The sequence below is a fragment of the Calidris pugnax genome, unplaced genomic scaffold, assembly GCF_001431845.1.
Source record: "Calidris pugnax isolate Ruff unplaced genomic scaffold, ASM143184v1 scaffold83, whole genome shotgun sequence".
Taxonomy (NCBI): domain Eukaryota; kingdom Metazoa; phylum Chordata; class Aves; order Charadriiformes; family Scolopacidae; genus Calidris; species Calidris pugnax.
Genome location: NW_015090802.1, coordinates 210,585 through 236,748, shown reverse-complemented (window position 1 = coordinate 236,748; position 26,164 = coordinate 210,585). Strand labels below are relative to the sequence as shown.

The 26,164-nt window shown below is 55.3% G+C and overlaps 1 protein-coding gene across 16 annotated transcripts in view; it reads right to left on the bottom strand.

Moving 5' to 3' along the window:
* Positions 1-306: 306 nt before the first annotated feature.
* EPB41L1 (erythrocyte membrane protein band 4.1-like 1) overlaps positions 307-26,164 on the bottom strand; it is a 66,254-nt gene continuing 40,396 nt past the window's right edge. For 3 of the 16 annotated variants that reach the window (XM_014937575.1, XM_014937577.1, XM_014937576.1), the window contains exons 13-25: positions 25,629-25,664; positions 23,563-23,754; positions 21,766-21,864; positions 13,879-16,548; positions 13,210-13,317; positions 11,590-11,988; positions 10,115-10,225; positions 9,617-9,694; positions 9,363-9,425; positions 7,720-7,815; positions 5,723-5,803; positions 4,576-4,692; positions 307-3,403 (exon numbers count right to left, since the gene is read on the bottom strand). In XM_014937575.1, the coding sequence (XP_014793061.1) occupies positions 3,395-3,403; positions 4,576-4,692; positions 5,723-5,803; positions 7,720-7,815; positions 9,363-9,425; positions 9,617-9,694; positions 10,115-10,225; positions 11,590-11,988; positions 13,210-13,317; positions 13,879-16,548; positions 21,766-21,864; positions 23,563-23,754; positions 25,629-25,664 (4,059 nt within the window). In that variant the 3' untranslated portion in view covers positions 307-3,394. Of the gene's footprint in view, positions 3,404-4,575; positions 4,693-5,722; positions 5,804-7,719; positions 7,816-9,362; positions 9,426-9,616; positions 9,698-10,114; positions 10,226-11,589; positions 11,989-13,209; positions 13,318-13,878; positions 16,549-21,765; positions 21,865-23,562; positions 23,755-25,628; positions 25,665-26,164 lie in introns of all 16 variants that reach the window. The other 13 variants (XM_014937578.1, XM_014937579.1, XM_014937584.1 and 10 more) reach the window with 13 other exon arrangements.

Genomic DNA, 26,164 nt, shown 5'->3' with positions numbered 1-26,164 from the left:
TCCCAGGATGACAGAGAGAGTCCAGCTCCTCAGGGACAGCTGCCACCTCGCAACACCTTTTGAGCATCCTCACAACCTCCTTCGCTGCCCCACGCCTGCGTACGAGGGTTGGCAGCCACTGCATGACACTGCTCCCAGCTCCACCAGCCGCAGTGCCCAACCTGGCAGCATCCTCATCTTCCCTTCAGATCAAGCAGAGTTTGGTTGTGGGTTGTAAAGTATCTTCATGTGCGAGACCCTAGTTGCAAGATCCGCCCTCCACTTCTCCACCCTCTTGGCAGGAAAGAGTCCACCAAGGCCCCAAGCTGATTTAGCATCAAACACATTTATTTCACCTTTATTGAATACAAGAACAGTGAGCACACACGCATACACCACCGAGCACTGAAAAGGAGTATGACCGAAGGGGGGAGAGGGAGAACAAGGGAAGAGAAAAGGAGAGTTAGTGAAGGAACAACAGAGCGTTGCAGTTGGTTGGTAAGGTGCTTCTCAAATAAAAATAAATATTATTATTATTGTTACTGTTATTATTACTCATGCAATCGCAGGCCAGGTTTGGAATGAATTTGTGGGATCAGGTAAAAACAGGCACTCGTGTCTCCCACCCCTTTCAACAGAAAGGCCCCTGGAAGAAACCAAGCCGTGATCAGCTCTGGAACGGAGCACGGTGATGGGCAGGCTGGGGGAGCTGAGCCCGCGGGGGCAGCAGTTGTTGCTGAGCAGCAGAAACCCACACCTCGCCAGGCAAACAAGCAGTGAGCTTTTTTTCTTTCCTTTTTTTTTTTTCTTTTAATTTTATTTTATTTTAAGTTTTTAAACACTGCCACCCATTAAACACGCTGCGGGAGCCGGGGACTGGATCTGCTCACTCCAAACATAACTCATTTCAGTCCAAGCGCACATCAAGTCTAACTCTGTAAGGCCACTAATTTTAACAGTAACCTTCGGTTTTATAACTACACAACCTCAAAAGCAAGTAGCTAGTTTCACAGTAGCCTCTGGTGGGTCGCAAGGTGTCAAGGCCAGATTGGCATGGGCATGGAACACGCCGTGTGCTGAAGATGACCAGCACCAGGAGTCCTGTGCCACCCCTCCTCTCCCTCTGAGAGTGCCACTGCTGATCACAGCTGGTTTGGGTGTATTGGGAAAAAAAAAAAAAGCAAAAGAGAAAAGAGAGAAAAGGAGCCTGTTTGCAACTGCCTTAACTCTTTTTTGGTTGGGGGTCTGGTCTCTAAAGGTAGCTGAAGGTGCTCAGGTGGAAGCTGGGGAGACCCTCAGGAGCTGGCAGCGCTGGGGCCAGCCAGCAACTCTGGCCACGTCCCAAGCAGCCTGTGCCCCCACCTTTCAGGCTGGCAGGAGAAACCTCTCTGCCAGGAGGAGAACAGACTTCACGGGGACATACTCGCAAGCACCTGGTGAACCGTGGCTGCCAGGGAGCAGGGTCTCTCCTGGGACAGCAGAGGTGGTGAGCGGGGTCTGCCCGCAGCATCCTCGCGGGGCAGGCTCTCCTGCTCGCTGTCCTCCTCCGAGCCACCACAGAGCCTGGCAAAACACGTTTATTTCTGGGCAGGGTCTGTGTGAGGGGTGAGAGACTAAAGGCAAAATGGTGCAGAATTCGTGGGCCCTTCTGTTTCCGCAGGAGCTAGAGACGATTCCTAGAAGGAAACCCGTTTTATTTCCTTTCCTTTCTGATTTTGGTTCCAAGTCTACCCTAACTGCCTGGTTCACAGTGTACGAGGCCCTGGGCTTGGCCCATGATCCCCTTCCAAAGGCAGCCGGCGAGGAAGCCAGTGGCTAAAAGCCGAGCTGGGATGAGCTGGGGGAAGGCAGCTCCACTGACATCTCCTCCACAGGCGCCTCCTCGTGCAGAGGGCCTGAGCTCTCTCCTCCAGCCTGGGATGCTGGGAACGCTGTGCAGGGATGGAGACAGCTCGGTCTCTCCACTGCCCAGCTCCAGGCAGGCCGGGGAAGGACTGCCATTGCCCCACCATCGCTGTCACTGGCCCTTGCCATCACACCCCGGGCAGCGGGGGAGGCTGGGCAGAAACAACCCCTCTGCCTTCCACCCTACTACAAAGCTCAAGGATCTTCATTACTGGAATCCAGAAACAAAGCAAAACCACCCCAACCACTGGCACGGCTCAGTGGGCTGGAGAGGAGCGAGGAACGTGGTCCTGTGGCTGCCACCTTGCTCCCAGCCGACCCCCGTGGCTCTGGGTGGGGGCCGGGGAGACCATCGTCCCTACACAGCCTCAACCTCCTTCCCTGCCCCTCCAAGTCACCACTGACCCTCCAAACCCCATCACCATCCCCTGCAGACCAGCTGGCGGGACATCTCCCGTCTCTCGCCCTCTCCCCGTCCTCTCCCCGAGAACAGCAGCGTCTGAAACCTTCCCGGTTCTTGCAGGACCGAGAGTCCCACGAGTGATCTAAGAGTCTCAAAATACACCAACCACAGTCAATCAAAGAGTTAATAATTTAAAAATGTCGTCATCATATTTACCAGCACTGTTGAATTATTTCAGTATTGTTCCCTCCCTCCCCCCTCGTTATATATAATAATATACATAACTTAAATGCACATCCATATGAAACCCCTACAGGCTGCTTTTTTATAAATGAGAAACCATATACATATCATTTGCTTTGTGTGAAATGAAATCCATTCTTTAAATACCTTCAGAGAACAAGAGGTTGGACAAGTGCACAGAGAAGAAGATCAGGAACAGAAGGGGAAGAGTTAACATAACCCCAAAAGATGCAAAAGAACCAGCGTGGAATGAGAAGGGCAAAACGACACTTGCAAATTGGAAAATAACTCTAAGGTAACAAATTCAATGTTTTTCTCTCTTCTTTCCAGAGGTGGGGAATGGTTTTGCTTCTGCTTGTGGTTTTTTTTTATTTCAGTTTGCTTATTTCTTGCTTTGTTGCAAAGCAGTTTTCCTTTCCATTCAGTGTGCAACAAATGAACTCATGATTGTGTATCCTTTAATGTAACATGCAAGATGGTGGCTTATTGTATTGTTAACAATATTATTGTTGTTATTATTATGATGTTTTAAATCTTATCTTATCACCAATCCAGTAAATTCTTCAATTTATCTGCAGAGGGTTGGCTTTGTTTGTTGGTGGTGTTGTTTGCTATTCATTTCCAGCATTTAGCAGCAGTGCAAGGATGCATTTTGTTTCCTGTTTTTATATATATATATATATATATGTATGTATGTATATATATATATAATATATTTGCTATTCCTTTTTTAAAAATTTTTGTCTCTCGCCATGAACATTGCAGCCAGGATGTCTATGTCTTGCTGACAAATCCAGCATGAAGGCTCCTTCTCCGCTGTTCTCCAGGTTTGAACACAGATGCCGACTTCCATCAACATGTTGGTCAAGATTCCTGTACCAGGCAGATGGAAAGGACCAGTCATGGGTGTGTGAGTGTGTGCGTGTGATCTCTTTGGCTATAAAAGGGCTCCTCTTTGTATGAGGGCACTGGAAAGTAAATTTGCAAAGACCTGGGGCTGCAGTTTGCAGTTAATTAGCAAGAACTCTCAGTTCACTGGGCTGGGGTTGTGTACGGGGGAGATAATGGTGAGTCACTGCTCCCGTACTTTAAGCCATTCATTTAACACTGAGTGGCTCCCCAGGTGGTGCACAAGTGTCTGGGCTTGCTTGTTTGTAATGGGCGATAGGAGGTAAGATTAGACACATGCAAGAGCCTCTTCTGACCTTCCAAGCTGCAATGGAGCTGGTGGCTTTTCCAAGCTTAAAAGCCATCAATCGAAATCTTCATATGATAAAGCAACACGACATCGCATTTCCAAATGTCCCTGCAGCCTGGCTGGTGACAGAGCTCCCCACACCTTTTTGAGCAGTGAGGCTCCCCTTCTCCTTTCCACCCCCCTCCTCTGCCCCTCAGCAGCTCCGACACACACATCTACTGGGCTGTGCCACCACCCAAGACCTGCCCTGACCTGGCTGATGGGGCAGCAGCGGGTTCAGAGTTGGGGGCTGGGAGTGGGGCAGGGTTTTGCCCTGAAGAAAAATGTCTTTGGGGCACCTGCGGGGAGGTGCAAACCTTGTGTGCTGCTGTGTGCTCTGTGTGTATAAAAAGACAACCCGGGGATCTGAATGGGACTAAAGAAACCCCCTTTTTTTTTTTTTTTGTTTGTTTTACAAACACTGGTCTGATACTTTGGACTGGCTTTGCAGAACCTGTGGCCAAGTTCCTCAGCCCATCCACAAACGCATCACCTCTTTCCCTCCCTGCCCCAGGGGGAGAAGGAGGACCTTTCTTCTTCACATGCAAATGACTCTGACCCCTTGGCTGAGCAGGACAGCAAGGTGACATCTGCAGAAGTGCTTTTTGTGGCATGGCATCAGCTTTCTAATCACAGCCAGGTGGCTGTGCCTGGAGCCACCATCGCACTGGAACTGCTGGCCAAGAGCTGCCACTCCTAGTGCCGAGGAGCAGCAACCTGGAGCCGGTGGGGACCAGAGAGACTTGCCCAGTTACAGCCACCCCTTACAGATCAGCTATAAATCATACTAGGGAACTTCTCCACCTACCTGAGGTTTCTTGTCCCTTTCCTCTGGAGAAGGTTCTGTTTCTCTGTACACCACAGCTTTGGTTACCAGCATGTCGGGATGCTGTAGTTTTGCCTCTTTGATTGCTAAAGCCAGTGCCTAGAGACCAGGAGGATGAAAGTATTTGTCGTCACCTCCCTGAAATCTGGCCCATGGCTCCCAGCCAGACAGAACCAGTGGACACAAAACTGGGATTCCAGGAGGACACGGAGGCAGAGGTTCAAAGCTGAACCCACAGCAGCCTGGCAGAGGAGGCTGGAGCCCACCACTGATGGGGGGTACGTACACCATTGGGATGCATCGTGCACTGCCTTTCTCTTGCCTTTTATTTTTCTGTAGAGACAGGCTACGTCCCCGGCTCCCTACCCAAACCCAGGCAAAGCAACGGCAGTGATTCTCTCTGCAGCAAAACCCTAGAGCAGGGGGGTTGGAACTAGAGGATCTTTAAGATCCCTTCCAACTCTACCTATTCTATGATTCTATAAAAATTTACAATAATAATCTAATTAAATTTATGTTTATAATTCTAAAAACATATAAACATTATTTAAAAGCCTTTTAAATAAAATTTTTAATACATTTTTTAAATACTTTTTTTTTCAATTTTTCTTCTTAAGCAACAAATTCCAAAGGGTTAGGCCACAGGAAAATTACCACGTAGCCCCAGAGATTTGTGTCAATCTCTGTTACTTCATCATAAAAGTTTGTCGCTTTTTATTCCTCTATCACAGAGGCAGATGCAAAACACCATCACTTGGAGCCACTCAACCTGTAGTGGCACTGTGCTGGAAAGGGAGGAAGAACTTGGGTCACTTTGGAGTGTTTCAACAGAGAAAGGGCAATTGGAAACGTGTTTCAAGAAAATCAAAAGGTGATCCCATCACCGGGCTCCATGCTGGGATGTAACCTTTACTGCTCCTCCACTGCTGCACGGATGGGATGGCAGCTGGGATGGGGCTTCCCCTGGGTGCCACTGCACCAGTGGGGACCTGCACTGCCGATAGGTTTGGGGTGTCAGGGTCAGTGTTTGGAGAGAAGGAGTAAACAGGTATGAGCCAGAACCAGAAGCATGCGGGACTGCAGCCAGGGACAGCCAGAGCCAGGCAAAGCCAGGGCGTCCTGCTCCTACCTGGTCCTGGTCCACGTCTTCATCTCCTGTGATAATGATGCGCTTCTCTATTCGGGTCTCAGAAAACCCTCCTTTCACAGTCTGCAGAACGAGAAGAAAAGCACTCACCCACAGCCCTCCCACAAGCCAGCTCTGGGGGATGCAGCTCTGCCTGCGGGTGGAGGGACAACGCCAGCACCACCAGGAACACCCCCCATAATTTAGTGCATCTCCAACTACCCTTGACGTGGTGCATGGTTGGAACCAGCGAGACACAGCTGGCCATGGGTGGGGAGGAAGGTTCAAGAAGGACAGGGAACTGCTGGAGAGGGTACAGCAAAGAGCTATGAAGATGATGAGGGGACTAGAACATCTCTCTCATGAGGAAAGGCTGAGGGACTTGGGTCTTTTTAGTCTGGAGAAGAGAAGACTGACCAATGCCTATAAATACTTGAAGGGTGGGTGTCAGGAGGATGGGGCCAGTCTTTTTTCAGTGGTGTCCAGTGACAGGACAAGAGGAAATGGGCACAAACTTGTGTATAAGAAGTTCCACCTAAACACGAGGAGGAACTTCATTCCTGTGAGGGTGGCAGAGCCCTGGCAGAGGCTGCCCGGAGAGATGGTGGAGTCTCCTTCTCTGGAGACATTCAAACCCACCTGGACATGTTCCTGTGGGACCTGCTCTGGGTGGACGTGCTCTGGCAGGGGGTTGGACTGGATGATTTCCAGAGGTCCCTTCCAACCCCTATCATTCTGTGACTCCATGAAAAAGCCTGGGAACAGGTACCGAGCACCCCTCCTTCCTTCTCAGGTCCCTCTCTGAGCTTCTGCTTTGATTTATGTGCACTTAATTTGGGAATGAAATGGCCAAGGGTGAGTGAGGTCCTCTGATGCAGCCTCATCTCCTTTGTTTCCTACCGTTTCCAACCTTCCACCTTCCAGCTCTAACAGGCCTAAGACAAGGTGAGATGCTCCAGCAGTGGTGCTGTGTGCTCCTTGGGCCAGGGGGACCTGGAGAGTCTGGCTGTAGGTACATGTGGGAACACTCACCCCACCTGCATGGGCAGGGACTGGCACGCACGCTGCTGGCAGCCTAATTCTGAGTCCCTTCCACTGTGACCGTTGGCTTCAGGAGGTCAGTGACATCCTGCTGCTCTCCTTTCTCCCCTCAATGACTCCCTGCCCTGCAGGGCTGAGCCGGGCACGGGGCGCTGGGCTGGCTCCATCCCCCACGGGACAGAATGCACTTTTTCAGCTTGTGTCCTGGATTGAGCGACACGGGACTAATTTCTGGCTTAGTGCATGGGAAAACTACACTTCTAGAAGACTCTGGTGTCTGAATGTGTGAAAATCTTTCCTTCATAGCCAGCCGGGCTCCGTGGGATCCAAGGTCTCGGTGTTTTTGAGCCTCTCCAGGAGCAGGATGAGGAGGAGCGAGACCCGGGCACTTGACCCAGGCTGCCAACAGGGCTGGTTCATACCATGAACACCACATTCAGTAGAAATTAGAAAGTTTGCTGCGTAGTGCCCTCTCGCTCGATGGTGGTGGGTCCAGAGAACTCCTTGCCCCGGTGCCAGAGCCCTGAGCCCTTCCCTTCCTCCTGAAGCCGCAGCGCTCACGGGGTCCCACATTTGCTGTCCCTGCTGGGAGTACACGGCTTCTGCTGGGGAATGGGCTGGGGATACACCTTGGGTATTTTATATTGATACCCGGATCAATACTGGTTCTTTAGTATTGTTATTAATTATTTATTCTTATCCTATTAAATCTATTTATATTTCAACCCTCTGGTTTTCTTGTTTTCCTCAATTCCCTTTTCTGGGTGAGGAGTGGTCATTGGGTGATGGAATAATTGTCTAAACGACAACAAATTGTTATGGGTTTCCCAAACCATAACAGCTTGTGAGGAGAGAGGCATTTTCTGCTGTACCAGCCACAACACAAATCCACCCATCCTCAGATCCCAGTGGCCTGCAGCAGGAATGCCCCTTGCTGCCACCTTTGGAGCTGCTCTTACCTTGGTAACGTGGGTAGTGGTGGAAGTGGAGAGGGTTTCCGCAGTGGCACTGAATATGCTGGTGAGCATTTCCTTCCCAGCAGAGCCGCTGGAGATCTGCAGGACAGAGAGTGGCAGTGGCATCAGTGGGGACACCCCAGTGCTGGCTCCCGAGGAGCTGGGACCTTCCCGCTGGGATGCACCTACTCAGCCGAGCACGGGAGGAGAGAGGGAGCAGCAAGGGAAAAACAAGACACTGCTCTGGGCTTTCAGCTGGACCCAGGTTTTTTGAGGGTGCCAGGAAGAGGTTTCCACAGCTACGCCAACCCCAGAGCTGCAGGAAAGGGTTTTCTGCAGTGGGGAGTGATTTCATGGCTGCTTTTCCCTCTCCCCTTGGAGCAACCTGGTGTGGTGGGAGGTGTCCCTGCCCAGGGCAGGGGGTGGCACTGGATGGGCTTTAAGGTCCCTTCCCACCCAAACCATGTGATTCTACAAGCATGAACGTTTTTGATTCTAAGACAAATAAGACATTGTTATTGTTTGGAAAACATCTGGATAGCTTTGAATGTCGGGTGAAAAACAAACAGGGAAATACCTGCTCGCTCTTTATCTGAGACTCTCTGTGGGATCTAACGTACCAAAAGCAGGAAGAAGCACATTCTACCATCATTCTACTGCTGTTCTCCACACCTGGACCACACAACACTACGTCCTGCAATATACCCTTACAAGCCATGCCTGCCAAATTACTTGCACTCAAAATTTCTGGAATTGCAAACTGAACCACCGACATGCCCTCAGACACCTCCCTCCCACGCAGCCACAGACTATCAAAGCTGGAAAGCTCAGCAGACTGTCACCCCTGGGCAAAAGAGCCTCTACACATCTCATGTGATGTGTAACATCACGGTCACTTGTTACCTCGTGTGATGTTACCTCATGTAACATCACTGGTTACACCTCATGGTGAGGTGTGACAGAGTAACTGCAAGGGACGAGCTGGGACCTCAGCGATGGATTCAAGTGTCATGGTTCCAGCTGGGATGGAGTTAACTTTCCTGCAGCAGCTGGGGCAGCGCTGTGTTTTGGATCTGGGATGGGCACACAGCGATACCGCGCTGGTGTTTTGGTGGTTGCTGAGCTCTCAAGGCCATTCTGCTCCTTCCCCCACCCCGCCAGCCATGGGCTGGGGGGGCACAAGGAGCTGGGAGGGGACAGGGCCGGGACAGCCGAGCCCCAGGACCAAAGGGACGTTCCACGCTCAGTAGATAAAGCTGGGGCAGGAGGAGGAAGGGGGGACGCTGGGACGATGGCGTTTGTCTGCCCCAGTCCCCGTTACGCTGAGGGAGCCCCGCTGTCCTGGGGGGGCTGAACCCCCCCTGCCCCTGGGGAGCGGGGAACGGACTCCTGGGTTTGCTTTGCTCGTGTGTGCGGCTTTTGATTCACTTATTAAACTGTCTGTAGCCCAACCCACGCGTTGGGGTTAAACCAAGAGAGCATCCTCCTCCTCTTCCCAGTACCAACACACCAGCCAACGGTGCCGGTGCTGGGAACATGGGAGGGGGCCCCGTGGGACCATCCCCAGCCCGCCCCCAGCCCCACAGGGCTGCCTCCCTCCCTCCCCGCCGTGTGGCCTGGCTGCTGGCACCGTGTCCCCCCCTCACCGGTGAGAGGGAGCGAAGGTCTGTCGTTGGAACAGCTCCTTTCCCAGCCTTGGTGCTGTGATCCTGAAAGAAGAGCAGACAGTTGGTTGGCTCGGATGCAACGTGGGGGCAAACACAGCAGGTCTCCCTCCGCAGACATCCCCGGTGGGGCAGGGTCGTCCCCCAGCACCTCTGGCCCCAGTCGCCCTCGCCGGAGCAGAGGGACGGCAGGGGACAGCGGCTCCCCCACCTCTCGAGGGGCCAGCCCCACTTACTGAGGTCGCTGGTGACGTCTCTGCGGTGCCAGCGTGAGCAGTGGCCGTGGTGTCCCTGCCTGGGGGGCCTCCTTCCACCTGCTGGGGCAAAGGAAACCTGGTGAGCCTGGAGGTGCCAGGGAGGGGTGACACTCACAGGGACAGTGTGGCTGTCCGTGCTGCCAGAGCAAGCCAGGGAGGGCCATGAGTCCATAAACACATGCAGTGCTGCATGTATGGTGGCTGTCACCCTCTGGAGACATCCCCACGTGCCAGTGCTGCCCAGTGGCATGGCAGAAGGGGCCAGGGACACACACAGAATATCTCTGGGCAGGCTTTGGATTGATGTTTTGGGGATTCCAGCAAGACAAGGGTGAGCAGAGGCTCCCCACCGCCCCACTCCGCCTCCTGCCCTCCCAGTGGGGCTGCCTGGGGACAGGGTCTGCTGGCCTGGGGCTCGGCAGAGCCATCGAGGAGCAGGGCTCTGTCTGCCATGGGAGGACGGAGCCACCACGTCACCTGGGCTGTGTATGTGGTGCCAACCTGGTGGGGAGCGAAGCCATCTGCTTCAGGCTTCTTCACGCCCGGCCCCGGGACGACGGTAACAGCATCTGCTTTCGGGGCTGATGACTGCAGAAGAAACACAGCACGTCAGGCACTGGGGCACGACACCCACAGCCCTGAGTGCTCCCTGTGCACCAGTCCCTGTGAGCAGAGCATCCCTGCCCCACTCCTCCACAAGTGCCACAACCGTATGACGTCCTGCAAGTGTCACACCGAACCCTACCTGGGCGAGGAGCAGAGGCCAGGCAGATGGCCACCACACAAAGTGTCCAGTGTGACAGACATACCCCAGATCAGGCCTGATGCTTTGTCCCTGGGGTTTTCAGGGATTTTTTTGCTAGATTTACAGACACTGTGGGTTAGGACAAACTGGTCTTCAAAAGGTGGGTGAGACCCACCATATCCATTTCACCCACACCCTGCAGCAGGTTTATGATCTGCACCAGCTCCCGGTGGCTGTGGGTACACCCAGGCTGTCAGAACCTCGGGGGAATGGGCATAGGTTTAGGCTTCCAGCACTCCACGGCTACAGGAAACTGGAGTGCCAAGGGCTCCTGCACAGGGGACGCTTAGCCAATGTCCCCCCTGCCCAGTGCTGGCCATGGGCCACCGCGAGGCTGATCTCCCCCGCTGTGACCCCACAGCATCAGATGCTCCACACAAGCGTTTCCAGGCTGTCTCAGAGAAAGCTCCCTCTAATTCTGCAGCTTTTTCCTGACTCCAGCTCTGGACTCGCCCTGGCAGCTCCAGGCAGCGTTGGGGACTTACCTGCCAGAGCTGGAGGGCAGCCCCAGCACTGGCTGGGCAGGAGGTGGCACGGCACAGAGACAAGGCTACGTTTTGTCCGAGCTGGGGCCGGCTCTACCATCCTCTCCCTGTGGCGCACACTCAGATCCCAAACACATGCCACATGCGTTTTTCTCAGCCCCATTGTAATCGCTCCCAGCCATAGGAGTGACCCTCCACGAACTTTGGAGGGGCTCCCACATGCTCCTCTGAGAACCCCTCCCCGCCCCGGTGTGACCAGAGGGGTTAGTTGGCAGCACATTTCTCTTCACTACACAAACCGGTCACTGACTTCATGCAAAACACAAGGACAGAGCCGCTGGTTAGTGACAACGTGCCCTTCCCAGCTGCTGACATGCTGGAGCGGTGTGAGGGACAAGGGCAGGCAGCCAAAGGCAAGGGGGTGAAGAGATGCCGATGACTTCTCCTGGTTAGCAGATGCACAAAACACAGGACAGAGCCATGCAACACAGACGAGACAGCGTGCATCGGGGGAAAACAGCTACACTGGACAGGACCCTGGGGTGTTTGAAAGCCAGCATGCTCTTCCAAACCAGTGTGGGAGTGCACACCAGCACCCGGACAAGGAACACGGAGGCGTGAAGGCACTGAGACAGTCTCAGTGGAACAGTCTCCCTCTGTACCTCTAGCTGGGAGACATCTGAGCTGGGCTGGGAGACCTTCTCCCTGCCTTTGACATCCTCTTCCAGTCCGGCAACTACTTTGTCAGTGTGCTGGAAGGAAACCAGGCCTTCATCTTCTGTTTCACTCTTGTCCTTGTCCAGCTCGGGCAGGCTCCGGGAGATGTCCTCAAAGGCAGTGCCGTGGTAGTCACCGATCACTGTGAAGTCCACCTCTGCTTCCAGGCTGGAGGTTGAACTGACCGTGATGCTGGAGCACTTGCGCTCGATGGCCAGGTGGTTGTCCTTCAGAAAGACCGAGTCCTTCTCCTGGTCCTGCTCCTCATCGCCGGTGTCACTCTCGGGAGCCCTGTGCCGAGGTGGCTTAGCTCTCTCCTCCGCGCCCTCCCTCAAGCCCGCTCTCTGAATGAGACACAATGGCGGAGAGAGACAGGGACAGTGAGCATGGCACGGTGCGGCAGCGCTGGCAGTGCCCACGGGGGAGAGGGGAGGAGGAGGAGGAGGAAGAAGGCTGCAGCAAACATCACAGAGTAGAGTTAAACACAACTCAAGCACGGAGACTGAAACCTTTCTGACAGCAGTGACTTTGCAGGGGTTGGGGTAGAGAAGGGCTATTCAATCTGATGTTGCCAAAAGTCTATCGGTAATTCATTATCTCAGAAAAGGGTCAGTCACACAGAAAAGCTTGGCCAGCTTGGAGGCACGTCAGTGCACCCGGTGGAAGCAGATGTATGCAAAACAACAGGTCTGCTAAGAGACATTCAGAAACGGCTCAGGCACCAGTGCTATCGGATGGCAGTGGGGTCAGGCACTCAAAAACAAACAAGAAAAACATAACGAAGGGAAAGGAAGAGAGAAGAGTTTGAAAGAAAAGAGCTCCATCAGCCACACACGGTGAAGGAGAAGCGAAGGAGTGTGCCAATTCCACTGAGCATCCATGTAAGCCCAGGGGAGGAGGGCCATCCCCACCAGGGCTGCCCACCAGCCCTGGGCCGGGGGGGGGGAATCTGCCCCACCAACACAACGCTCCCCCTCCAGAGGGGGAGTCCTAGGGGTGACCTGGCTGAGTCTTTGGTCAGTGTAATTAACAGCATGATCAGAGCCAAGGGATCACCTCCCTCTGTTAGCTCTTCTCCAGACATGGCCATACCTCTCAACTCTGCCATCAGAGGGTACATTCCCCCTCACTATGCTTTGCCACGAAGCCATGGGACATCCAAAGCCATGCTGGCCTTTGGGAAATCTAGACCCAATGCTGGCCTTTGCATCTCACTCGAGGCAGCCCTCCCTTAGGAACAGCTCTAAGCCCACTGATGCCAGACGAGTCCCACCTCCTGGGCTCTGGTCCAAGCGCTTGCAGCCAGAGCCATCCCCGCCACGGGCCAGGCTGTGCCAGCACAACCTTCCCTGGGCACTGCTGGGAGGTTGAGAGGTATGAGAAACAGGGTGTCACACAAAGTCAAAGAGGAACACGCCTGTGTACATGTTTTCGTGTGTGTGTATGTATAAATATATACATAGCAGCTCTGCGATGGGGAGAGGAGCTGGAAGCACACAGCTCTCAGCCGGTTGAGGTGAGCTTTCATACTACGGTAAGCAGAGTTAGTAAAACAGCACTGAGACCTGGAAGACCACTGGAACAGCAGTTTTTAAATTCTCTTCTTTCAGGCTGGATTTTACTGACGGGTCAGATAAATCCTTTTCTTCCCCACTTGGTTCCTGAGATTTGCTCTGGATTAGAGAAAACGGTTAGTCGTAAGGAAATGAACTCTATAGGAGCTGATCTAGTGCTAACAAGAGCGAAGGAAGCTATTTCATCATCCAGCCACCAGCTTGCCCAAGACAGGGGAGGGTGGGTGAGGCCGGCGAGCTAAGCGAGAAGGGATATCAACATAAGAAATGCAAGGGTGAAGCTGGAAGCGTGGGCACGCTGCTGCTGGGTGTGTGTGCATGTCCGTGACAGAGTGGCAGCTCCTTCAGCCACCCCCCGTCTCCCTTCCTTGCTCCTGGACATGAAGCTTGGGTGCCCGCTCTCGGGTTTAGCGAGTGGCATTCTCCAGGGAGCCAAAATGTCGGGGGGGGGAGTCACAAAACAAAAGCTGATGAACCGACTGGCCAGCGGGTCTGCATTCAGCAAATAAGCCCGACCACAGACACATACATAAAAGGACAGGGGATGCAAAGCGACTGCTGTCAGTCAATGGAGGTGTGAGGAGCCACTGAACATGGTAATAAAGAGCCACACAACATGCGCATGAACTTTCCGTCCGGACAGTTCATTGGAAGAGTTACCACGGCTTCTGCCAGTGTGAGTTCGCAGCCAGAGTCGGGGGAGGCCAGGTCACCACTGTCTTCTCCTTCGTGCTCCAGGTCAACAGAAACATCTTCCTTCAGAGAGAGAGGCTGGGAGGTTTCTCCTGAACCAGCCCCTTGCCCAAGGGCCAAGGAGCCCACACCGGACGCAGGTCCCACTGGAGTGACCGGCATCGCTGGCGGTGAGGTGAGGCCTGTGTTCAAAAGCATGTCCTGTCCCAGACCCATCTTCCCCTTTGCTTTTTCTGATGTCTCAGCTTCAGGGATGTGCTCTTGGTCCTCCTGGGTTCCCCTTCGTTCTGCTTCACTTTGCTCAAACATCTTGATCTTAGAGGCCACTGAAGTTTTCCTGTAGCTCTCGCTGTCCTGCCAGCCTCCTGGGACCACGGGGACATCTCCGTGTTCCTGGGACACAGCTCCTGTCCTCCCGGCCATGCACATCAATGACCCAGACTCTATTTGATGTGTCCCACCACTCAATTGCAGCTCTCCCCCACCTTCACAGATCAAGGTAGAGAGCCGGTACGTCTTGCTTCCTTGACACAATCCTGCTCCAGGGGAGTGGGAGTGCGGGATTCCAGCAGCTTCTTTGGATGGAGACTTACCCTGCGGTGGCTGCCCCAGAGCAAGGTCACTGTCCCTGGTGGTTTCTCCTACTGTAGGGCTCCTGCCCAGGAGATCTTGTCCCACATTAAACTCCAAGTCCTGGGGTGGCTCTTGTGCTTTGGGATCTGCAGTGTGGAGGAGCACTCCAGCCACAGGACCCTCTTGGGGAAGGTCTCTTATTATGGCCTCAATCTGTTGTTCTGCTTCTTCTGCCCTGGGAGGCAGCTCTTCCATGCCAAGGCTTTTGTCACGGTACAGTTCTTCCATCCCACAGCCTTCATGTCTGGCCAGCTTCCCTGATGTGGGCCCTGTGTCCTGGGAGAGCTCTTTTATCATGGGCTTCTCCTCCTGGAGTGGCTCTTCTGTGGCAGGGTCTTTGCTCTGGGTTGCCCTTGCTGTGACAGGGTCCATGTTCCAGGCCACCTCCCCTGTGGCTGGGCCTCTGACCTGCATCGACTCTGCTGCAGCATCTGTGTTTTGGGGTGCTCCTCCTGCAACAGGACTCGCACCTTGGTGTGGTTTGCACATAGCAAAGCCCATGTTTTGGGGTTGTTCTTCAGATTCAGGACTGGTGCCTCTGGGTATTGCCTCCTCTGCTACAGGGCTCATGTCCTCAGGTGCTCCTTTGCCTACTTCAGAGCTTGCCTCCTCGTGTGCCACCTCTGCCGGGGGGTTGATGCCCTTGGGTATGCCCACACCTCTCACAGGGCTGGTGGCCTGGGATGGGTCTCTGCCCTCCGGCTCAGTGCCTGGGGCTGGCTCTGCAGGGATGGCGCTGGGTTGCTGGGGAAAGGCCGTAGGGTCGGGAGTGCTGGGTTTATCCCCCTCCAACCCCGCGGTGCTGTGAGAGTGACCCTGCCAAGGCACAGCTGATGGAGGAGACTTGGTCTCTATCTCTTCCATCTGAAGAACCACTCTGACACTTTCCTCCTTGTCACCACCTGCTCCAGTCCTTCCTGGGAGCCCCTCTACTGCCGTGCCCGTGCAGATGTTCTGGCTCTGTACTGGGCCCCCTTTCTGCTCCTCAGTCTCGTGGCCATCCCCTGCCAGGCCACATGGCTTCCAGCCTCCCACTGGGCTTTGAAGATCCATCTCCTCTGGTACCACCTCTTGAGAATGAAGCAGAGCTTCACCTCCCTTTGGTACTTCGCAGCCTGTCAGCCCCACAGGTGTCCTCTCTTGCTGCAAGGGTGGTCCTTCCTGCTGCCGTCCCACCAGGCTGGTCCCACCACAGCCTGTCCAGGGCTGCTCTGGTGCTTCAGCAGGTTTTCCAGACGCTGCGCTGTGTTGCTGACTGGCTGAGGAAGGGGGCTGGAACCCTTCTGCCACAGGTGCCACATGCCCAGACCCCTCCCCGGAGGTGTTCGCAGTGGCTTCTGGTCTCTCCTCTAAGCCAAGCCGTCCCTCAGTCTCTGAGAGCAGGTGTTTTTTACTGTCCTCCTCTTCCTCTGGATCTCCTAAGTAGATGATCCTCTGGGTGGCAGAAGTCTCCGAGCTGTCATCACTAGCCTTCACCTTAATTTTAATGAGCTCTGTGCCTGTGGCCAGCACTCTGGCCTCCTGCTTCCGGGAGGCTGCTGAAGCACGTTCCTTGGAGGCCGCCTCGTTTTCTCCCAAAATCTTAGCCCTTTGCCTCTCTTCAGGCTGCTGACATGGCTTGGGCAGACCTGGCTCACTGGCGGTTGCTTCCTTGCCCTGGGGCTCCTCTGTGCTCTCAGCTGGCAAGCACTCTGCCTCCTGCCCGGGCTCTCCCCTGCTTTCCTTCTCATAGAGGTCATCGTCCCAGACAGACTCAAAATCCTCAGGACTAGCGATCATTTTTGCTCTTGTCCGGGTATCCAGGGCTGCATTTGCTGGCTCTTCCTGGCCTGCCACTTCCTTGGCTTTCCCTACTGCCGTCTCCACTTTCGACATGCTCACACTCATTTTCACCTCTGAGGTACCTGCATGGGATTCTTCTTTCTTGACTCCCAGAGCTTTCCTTAGAGCTATTGCTTCCAGCCTAGGAGTTTCTCTCTCTATAAATACCCAATGCTCCGAGCCCTGCATTGCAATTGGAGCAAGAAGAGTTAGCATCAAACATACTTTACCTCACTGCAGATGAGTGAGTGACGGAAAGCTGGTCTGCCTTGGACAGGGCTGACTAAAGTATTATTGTTATTCATGCAGGAGTTGAGGCAGGGTCTGTACAAAGAGCCTGGCAACTCATTGATGGAGGGAAGGGACTGAAAATAAGGGGGCTGATGCCATGATGGGGACTTCTATCCTCTCCAGGGACCGTGTTTTGCTCTGGGCAGTGGCTCACTGACATCCTTGCAGTACGTACAGAACCAGGAGCAATGCTCCCAGCAGACACCTTAACAGCCACCGGGGCATCTCTCAGGAGGCAGGGGAACACAGCTCATTAGACCCAACTGGGAGCCCCTGCCTGATGCCTGCTTTCAGCTGGCTCTAGCAATCTCCATGAGCAACGGCTGAGATTTCATTGTAGACAACGGTCTATATTTTGAGTAGCTTCCCTCTCAGCTTCATCCATGTGCCCTAAGACTATGTCACTCTACCAGGAGCATGAGCAAGAAAAGAAACCATCTCCTGGCATCAGAAAGGCCCTTTCCCCTTCCCACCAGATGCTGCAGCTCAGATCCATTCCAAAGTCCATCCTCCCTTTCCAGGTCTCCAGGGAAATCTCATCAGAAGCAGAGGTTTCTAGCAATGCTGAAACCAAGAGGTTCAGAAAATATAACCTGTAAAAGGTTACCTGTGAAGCGTAAAAGAGGACCACAGGCTTGGCAGCTGAGACAGCTACGGGTACTGCAGTGAGGACCAAGCAAAGGTTGTGGAGCATCCTGCAGCGAGGGTGATACACCACCCCGTGCACCTGTGCTGCTGCACAGGGGGGGATGCCAGATTACTGTCACTACGCACACTTTGTCCTGCAAGACACCTAAAGACATCACAAGTGTCAAGAACAAAGCACTGCTAAAATTCATCCACGTTGGAACAGAAGGTAGAATATAACCCAGGAGAAGACAGCAGCAGGAGAACATTTGCACGATGAGGAAGCCCAGCAGCCTCCCCAGCTGTCCTACTACACACCAAGGGCAATGCTGCGGGCACGGTCCTGTGAGCTCACCATGGGGCTGGCTCTGCTCCTGCCACCACCCAGTGTCAATTCTACAGGCTGGGCAGGACCAACCCTCTGTGGCACCAGGATACCCTCCAGCCCCAGGGAGTCGGGGGCTGGTTGCCCTCTCCCCGCTCAAACTGGGAAAAATAATCGATGGGAAGGGGAGCCATGCCCCACGCAGGGGTGTCAGGGTGAATGTTCGGAGCAGCTGCACCCAAAATGGAATCCCAATAACTGATTATTGAATAAGGTGAAACAGGGAGTGGACAGGGAGAAGCAGCCGAGAAGGAAGGGAAAAGAAGATGAGATTAGAGGACAGAGAGAAAGGAGGAAAACCAGTTACCAATGGAAGGGCTTCCAGACGGAGGGGAATCAGAGATTGGTGAAAGGCCTCCACAGAAAAATGCCACCTCCCAGCCAGGTGCCACCTTCTTTACCAGGCGCTAAAGCAAGTGAAGGTCCCTAGGCACAGGGACATCACCCGGGCAGGCATGAACCTCGGGCCTGTCCCCGTGCCCCAGGCCCTGGCAGGAGCAGGGCTGCCCCCTGGAAATCCCCCTGAGTGCCAGCAGGGCTGTGTCTGGGTGGGGGACACCACGGGGGCCATGTCCGAGTGCAGCCTGATGCTGACCCCCAGCAAGAAAGCCAAGCCACCCCAGGACTGCCACGGGGACGGCACATAGGATCATAGAATGTGTTGGGTTGGACAGGACCTTTAAAAGTCATTTAGTCCAACCCCCTGCAGTAAGCAGGGACATCTTTAACTAGATCAGGTTGCTCAGAGCTCATCAAGCCTGATCTTACATCTCTCCAGGGATGGGGCAACCTCTCTGGGCAACCTGTTCCAGTGTCTCACCACCCTAAAGAACCTACCCCACTTTAGTTTAAAACCATTAAACCATTGTCCCTGGTCCTATCGCTACATGCCCTTGCAAACAGCCCCTCCTCATCTCTCCTGTAGCCCCCTTCACGTAATGGAAGGCCAACATAAAGGTCTCCCTGGAGCCTTCTCTTCTCCAGGCTGAATCCCCCCAACTCTCTCAGCCCCCCCTCCCAGCAGAGGGGCTCCAGCCCTTCCAGCATCTCTGTGGCCTCCTCTGGCCCCACTCCAACAGCTCCATGTCCTTCTTGTGCTGAGGGCTCCATGTGCACTGCAAGCCATGCCACACATGTGGCAGTAAGAGCATCCTCTTCTGCAGATGGAAGACAAATCCTTGCCAGGGATTCTGCCACGGCACCTGTACCCTGCCACAACCAGGTCCCCATGCACTCGTGCTGGAGGAGCCAGGTGTTCAGGAGACCTATCCCACGCCAGCTTCCTCCAGCATCACTCGCACAAACCTCTCTGATATCCCTTTACCCTGGGGTCCCAAGTACCATCTGCTCTCCAGGTTCATTTCTCCACACTTGCCTCCAACGCAGGTTTTATTTAATCTTAGTCCATAGAAATCACAACAGAGGCAGTCAGTGACTGCCAAGAGCACCACCTGGGTCCTTCACAGTTGGGTTTGACCCATGAAAGCAACATTATCACTAACTCAGTGGCTGCTCTGGGCCTGCCAGGAACCACAGGTTGGTCTCTGGCATTCCCTCAACACCAGTTCCTGTTCTGCAGCGATGCTCGTGGCTGACTCAACCAGAAGACTGCTTACTGTCTTGAGGGTACAGCAGTTTCTCTTCTGCTTCTGCACTCTGGTCTCATTGCTTTCTGCAGCCAAGGCAAGGATGGACAGGTTGTGAGCACCTGAACACACTCTTCAGTGAAGCCCTCTCATCTCTCTTCTCTGGCTGCACAGCAGAGTCCTTTAGAGGAGACCTTCCCTGGACAAAGATGACAAGTTTCTTCAGGCTCCTCTGAATTAAAGCTTGAGATATTCATCGTAGATCAAAAAGCTTTAAGACAAGTCTTCTGAAGCCTGGAACAATGTGTTCATCCATGGCAGCACCTCTTAACCAGAAAGGAAAACCCAAAAGCTCCAGATTTATTTCCAAATGAGTTTCCTTCTCCTAAAGCTTTGTTGAGATGAGCACAGCCCACTTCAAGGGGACAGCCAGCTACTCTGTGGTGTGATCTGAGCTCTGCCCCAGAGGGCTCAATGCCAGGTCCAGACACAGCTCTGGTTCCACAGCTCATGGCACCCCTTATGTCTCCAGAGCATGAGGACTCTTGGGGATGTTCAGAAAAAATATCTGGATACTTGGGTATGTCCTCCAGGAAAGAAGAGGACTTCTGGAGCTTTGGAGATCAGTGGACTGGCAGGACAGTGTGTGCCAAGGCAGAAGCTGAGCCTAAAAAGTGATGGTGCTGGGAAGGGTCCATAGTGCAACCTTGACTTCCCAAGCGATAATTTCCTTTCACATCTCCCCTCCATGGCCCAATCTGCTCTAAGAACAGGAGCATTTGGGAAGGCCATTCTCACTGTGACCTACACATCACAAGAGGGAGCAAGCTGCTAGAAAGGAAAGAAATGATGGCATGGAGCACAGACAGCTTTCTGCACCTGCCAAAGGGGCCCATAGCCTCGGCAGAGCCCAAGGCAGGCAGCAGTCTTCTCCCTTCAAGCATGCTTTGATGTCCCTGCCATCTCTCTTTGCTCCTCAGGGAGACTCAGCTCACCTGAGAGGAAAGCACAGGCCTCATGACAAGGAGGGGAGAATCCAAGATGTTGAGACAACACACTGGGGTGCTTTGTCACCCAAAGCTGAAGAGACTCTGGCACCTCACAGCCCAGCATTCTTGTCTTCCAGCTGGGGTGAGGACAGAGGGATGGGAGGGAGGGTGGAGATGTGTGTAGCTGGGAGTGATAACCCAGCCTCAGCGGGTCTGATGCCCATAGGCATCAAGAGACTTTCAGGCTGACCACGATGAGAGCTCCAAGCTCTGCAGAGGTGCTGTCCACATGTTATCACCCTCTTAGGGCCACAAATTCCTCATGGTGACCACAGGCCAGGAGAGGACAAGTTCCCACATATCAACTGCTGAGTCTCAGCCACTAACGCCTAGAGAGAAATCACCTATGAGGCCCTGGCACCCTGGTGGGTGGAGGGGAAGAATCTCAGAATCAAGAGATGTGCACGCACCTCACTCCTGCTCTTTCTGTCCACCACCTCCTAAACATGGGCACGTAAAGGGTCCCACTGCAGACCAGGAGATGCTGCTGCGAGACCAAGCTTCACTACAGATGCCTGTGTCCTTGTTGAAGCCTGAGGCTGTGCCCAAGCTCTCACTCACACCCCTACTGCCTCCTGGGGACACAGGGAGCCCGTGTTCAGGCTCCAGCTGTGCTGGTAGGACACAGCTGGCCAACACTGGCAACTTCTGCACTAACGGAGTTGACAGGGATTGAGCATGGAACCAGCCTCACCACTGGTCCCCCTGCCCAATGCCATCTTCCCCAGGGGCACCCAGGTAGGATGTGCACCTCAGCACCGCTGAGAACCACACGGGGTCATGGCTGTGTCCAACCACACCAGAACCGAGTCTCAAAGACCAGTGGTATCTTCTCTTGGCTGTCCTGGGAAACAGCCGCCAGCACGTGAGATAAACCCTGCATGCAAGCAGTGCTGAGAGCCCACATTCCTCACTGTGGGCACTGGGTGAGGACATCGAAGGCAGCATGACCCTGCTTTGCTCAGGCAGAAGTCCAACATTCCTGATGCCCCCTGAGATGCCCTATTTCAGGGTGCCTGGGCCCGGGGAACTGTAAGTGTGGCCAAAGTGAAAAGAAAGCACCAAGGATTACTAAAGGCAGCTTCTAGCTGCTGCCTGCTCACACCCGGAGTGGAGACCCACACAGTGCCTGTGCCACAGGGTCAGTGCTGCCTCGGGACCCCCCAGCATGGCCCCCATACCCAGCCAGCCCTGGGGGTGCACAGCAGGGCTCCACTGGGAGGTCCCTCCCAGGACACTGTCTCACAGCCCAGAAGAAACACTCAGGGGAGCAGATTTCACCAACAGCCCTGTCCTGGAGAGGGATCCTGCCCATCGCTGGGGAGGGGACCACCTGGGGTGGGGGGCAGCAAAGGGCTCCAGCTCTGCTCAGAGGGCAGGAGCCACCTCAGGAGGACAGAGGCACCCCCGGGGGGCAAACTGTGAGAGCGAGGGGTGGGGAGAGAAGGAGGATGGTGACAACCTCAGGAGAGGAGACAAGGCTTTTCTGCGTGAAAGACTCCATGCTTAGGGAAGCTCCGTGCTCGGATGTAAAATCGTCTAAGGTGTCCTCTTCCATCGTCTGTGCCAGCACGGAAACCCCAGCACCCACGGGAAAATAGAGAGAGAGAGAGAGAGACAGACACAGAGAGAGAGAGAGCACATGAGAGGAAGGAAGGAACAAATGGTGGGTGGGTGGATGGGTAGAAGGGTGGGTGGGTGGATGGATTGGTGGGTGGGTGGATGGATGGATGAACAGAGGTCACAGCTACGCCAGCTCTAGATGCTCCATTTACATCTCCGCACTTTAGATATTTGCTAGTAAAAAAGATGTGGGGTGAAGTCCCTCTTCTTCCCAGCGCTGTGCTTTGACGAGGGGCTGGGAACCCACCTCTGCCCGGGTCCCCCTGCAGCCCCACGTCTCCATCCGGCGCTGGGGACCAGCAGACACACGTGCACATCATGAATCCCCCACAGACAGCCCCTGGCCCGCACCCTCCCCACAGCCCAGCCCCACGGGACCATCCCGGGAGGGAACCAGGGCAAAGCGGGTCCCGTGTGTGGCATCCATCCTGCCTGGAGCCATGGCCACTGGTGCGGGCACAGGACTGGCTCCAGAGCCCCCACTGGGGAGGGAACACCGCAGAGGCCGTGAGCAAGCAAGGAGGGTCCCTGGTGGGGAGAGGGCATCCAGATGCCCTTGCCACACGCTGCCTGTACCGAGCCAAGCAGCAACCCCACACCACGGAGCACCCAGCTGCGCCATCCGCGCCCCTCGCAGCACCGAGGGCTCTGCGTGCCCTGGCACCCCCAACTCCAGCCCCCCAGGTGCCATCGTTTCACAGTCCCACCGCAAAGCCAGCCGGCACAGCGACGGGAAGGGAGGCCGTGGGTGCAGGGTGCCCGTGTGGCACCGGTCACCTCTCAGCCTACTCCCACCACCCAGGTCACAGAATCATAGAATGCTTAGAGGTGGAAGGGACCTTAAAGATCATTAAGTTCCAGCCCCCCTGCCCTGGGCAGGGACACCTCCCACCAGACCAGGTTGCTCCAAGCCCCATCCAGCCTGGCCTTGAACCCCTCCAGGGATGGGGCAGTCACGACTTCCCTGGGCAACCTGGGCCAGTGCCTCACCACCCTCACAGTAAAGAATTTCTTCCTAATATCTAATCTAAATCTCCCCTCTTCCAATTTAAAACCATTACCCCTTGTCCTGTCACCACACTTCCTGACAAAGAGTCCCTCCCCAGCTCTCCTGTAGCTCCCTTCAGATATTGGTAGGCTCCTATGAGGTCTCCCCGGAGCCTTCTCTTCTCAAGGCTCTTCTCCAACACGTCCTGGCTGGTGAGACCACCACAGGGCACCTCTGTGCCAGCGCCTGGTCCCGCTCTGCTGAGGACAGCCCTCGGGCAAGAGCTGCACTGGGCACTGCCATGCACCAGCCCTGCAAGGGGTGAGGAGAGACCCATCTCATGGGCCAACAAAGCCACAGCCCAACTCCCAAGTACCCCCAAACACGGCTCTCCGGAGAAGGATGAGATGTTCACTCCCATGCGGTGCCTGGGCACTGGGTTAGATCACCATCAGCAGCATGAAATGGTTAGCTCCTCACAGAACTGAAAGATAAGGCCCTGGCCAAAGGCCCCTTCCTCCACCCCGTATCTCCACTGCGCAATTTCCACCATGTCCCCCAGGAGGCAGAGACCCAGAGCCCAACAGCTGAGGAACACCTCCCCGTGAACAACTTGATCCCCTCCATAAGAGAAGCAGCAAAACAAACCTCGCCGGCCTTTTCTGGGGTTCCCTTTGGTGTTTCATCTTCATGTTTGGGTGAGGAAGAGGCTGGTGAGGAAGGCAGCCTCCTGTCCCGGTCCCTGTGAACCAGCTTGCTGTTGGGCTCCTTCAGGGTCCGTTTCAGCTCATTGATGCTGGCCTGATGCTTCAGCAAAACATCTTCTGGCTTGTCTAAAAACTTGGGGAAGGAAAGAGGAAGATAACAATGATTAAAGCACCAGCCGAAGCAAAAGAGACGAGTGGGGGCACTGGGAAGGTTTGCTTCACACTGGGCTTGAATTTAGGGTCTCAAGAGCCAAATGAACCGCGCGCCAGAGCACCCTGGTCTGCAGTTCTGACTAAGACCACTGCAAGGAGCAGCAAAAAAGCAGCACGTGGCCAAACACACATGGTGGGGCTTCCCTCCATGAAGGGCACAGCACACCCTTCAGCATCTCCAGCACGGCCTGTTGAGGACAAGCTAAGCCAGCTGGGGGGAAAGCGTGGGCTCTCCCTTGGGACCAGCAAGGGATGGGACCCTCCTGGAAATGCCAGCAGCCTCCTCTGCTGCTCTCTTGTGCCAGGCACAAAGGGAGCCCCAGCCTCTGCCCCACCAGGGCAGGAAACCGGCATTTCCAATGGAGCTCCTTCAAAGTGGGCTTTTGCCAAAGGGCAGGAGGTCAAGGGCTGGTCAGAGATGTCCAGCATGGAGCCAAGACTGGACCACCACGGAACCAGCCTTGGCCCAACAGCAGCCTGGGGTGGGGTGGGTCTGGCCTGCTGTGGAGAGGACAGCTCAGAGCGCTCAAGTGCAAGGTGGGGTTCAGGCGTTCGAGCATCGTTCCGTGACGGTACAGGCACCAGGGTGGCTCCCCTCGTCCTGCCGCAGAGGTGGGCAAACTGGCGCAGAGCAAGAACCAGCAAGAGGAAGAACCCTGGCTTCCTGCTTCAAACTCAAACCTCTTTTGAGGTTCGAAAGGAGTCACCTAAAAACACCTCCTTGGTATTTCTCCTCAGCAGCAGCCCAGAGACCCAAGAGAGTCCCGTGACAAAAACCCGAGCAGATTATCCGGACGCTGGAAGGCTCGGTGCAACGCATGGAAAAAGCTCCCCCCGTGGACCCGCGTGCCTGAGCCGTGGAGAAGCGCTTCAGGGTTTGCCCACCTCTGGGCTGGGGGTGCGCCGGGGGGGCAGCACATGCACATGCAGCGGGGTAAGCGATGAGGCGGGCAGGGGAGGGACCGGTGCCCAGCCCCCCGGCGGGGTCTGCCCTGCGGTGCCCAGCGGGACGGTGAGGGCTGTGTGGTGCCAGCGCGGCAAACCCCACCGACCGGCCACGCTTGTCCCCGGCCACAGCTCCGGGCGAGGATCCACATCCCACTGCGAGCGGAGGGGGAAAACCCCGGGGAGCAGCTGTGGATTTTAGGGTGGGACGAATCGATCCTGATGGGGGGGCCACCGCGGACACGGGAGTTTGTGCTGGGGAGGGCAGGCGTCCCTCTTCTCTGTGACAGGCAGCTGCCCTCTGGCGCGGGGGTGGGTGCCACGGGCAGCTCAGAGACCCGTTTGCCCCGGTGGGGTGGGACGGCAGGAGCTCCAGCCCGTCTCCATGGTGGGGAAAGCGGGGGGCTGCGGGTGACGGAGGTGGTTCGGGTCAGGCAGAAGCAGAGCACGGGTCAGGACGCCAGCGGGAGCGATGGGACCAGCCTCGGCAGGAGAGCCAGGGCCACGGGGGCCGGACGGGGAGGAGACACGAGGCGAGGACATGGCGGAGTCAGTAACACGAGCAGAAGCCAGGTCTTCCCAACGGGCCAAGGACTTGGCCGTTGCGCCTTGGGAGGGCTCTTGCTCACACGTACGATTAGGACCACCTTACTTAGTGGGATAGAAGATGCCGTGTGCGCGCTGGGGCACATCCCCAGCTCTCTGCTCATCGGGCTTCTCTAGCATCCAACCCCTCCCGCCCCGGTGCATCTTGTATTCCAGTAAATAGGGTGACACACAGTGTTGCTTTGGAAAGGATGGACAATATGATGCACCGATGAGGACTAAGATACTCCAGAGAGAGAATACCTCCTGCTTGTGCCTGGGGGTTGTTTCGTGCTCCGGCTGGCAGCAAAGAGAGGGTTAAAAGTAACCAGCAGGGTCAGTCGAGGGAACTTGTCACAAACATCACAGTTAAGTTGATGGGCTGGTAGGGCGCAGAAGGACCGGACCCCCCTCCCCTCTCAGCGTGGGGCTTAAATGGGCTGGGGTCTCCCTGGGCCAGCCCATGGGCCGGGGCAAGGGGCAGTTGGGCTGTGCCCAGGCAGTGGTGGGCACAAGTGGGCACCGATATGCCTGGCCTGTCCCCATCCCTGTCGCACAGCAGGGCTGCTCCTGGGTCCAGCCCTGCCTGGGGACGAGCCTTGAGACTTGAGGAGGGCACCGGGGAATCAGAGCTGAGCCGAGCCCCTGTGACAACCCCATTTCCACCGGTGAGGCCAAGAGCTGTGTCCCAAGGGTCACACCAGCCTAAGGCAGGGCTGGAGGAGAAAGGGCTGCAGGGACCGACCATGCCCCAAGGTGACCCTTCCTGCTGTAGCCCAGCCCTGCTGCCTGTGCCTGGT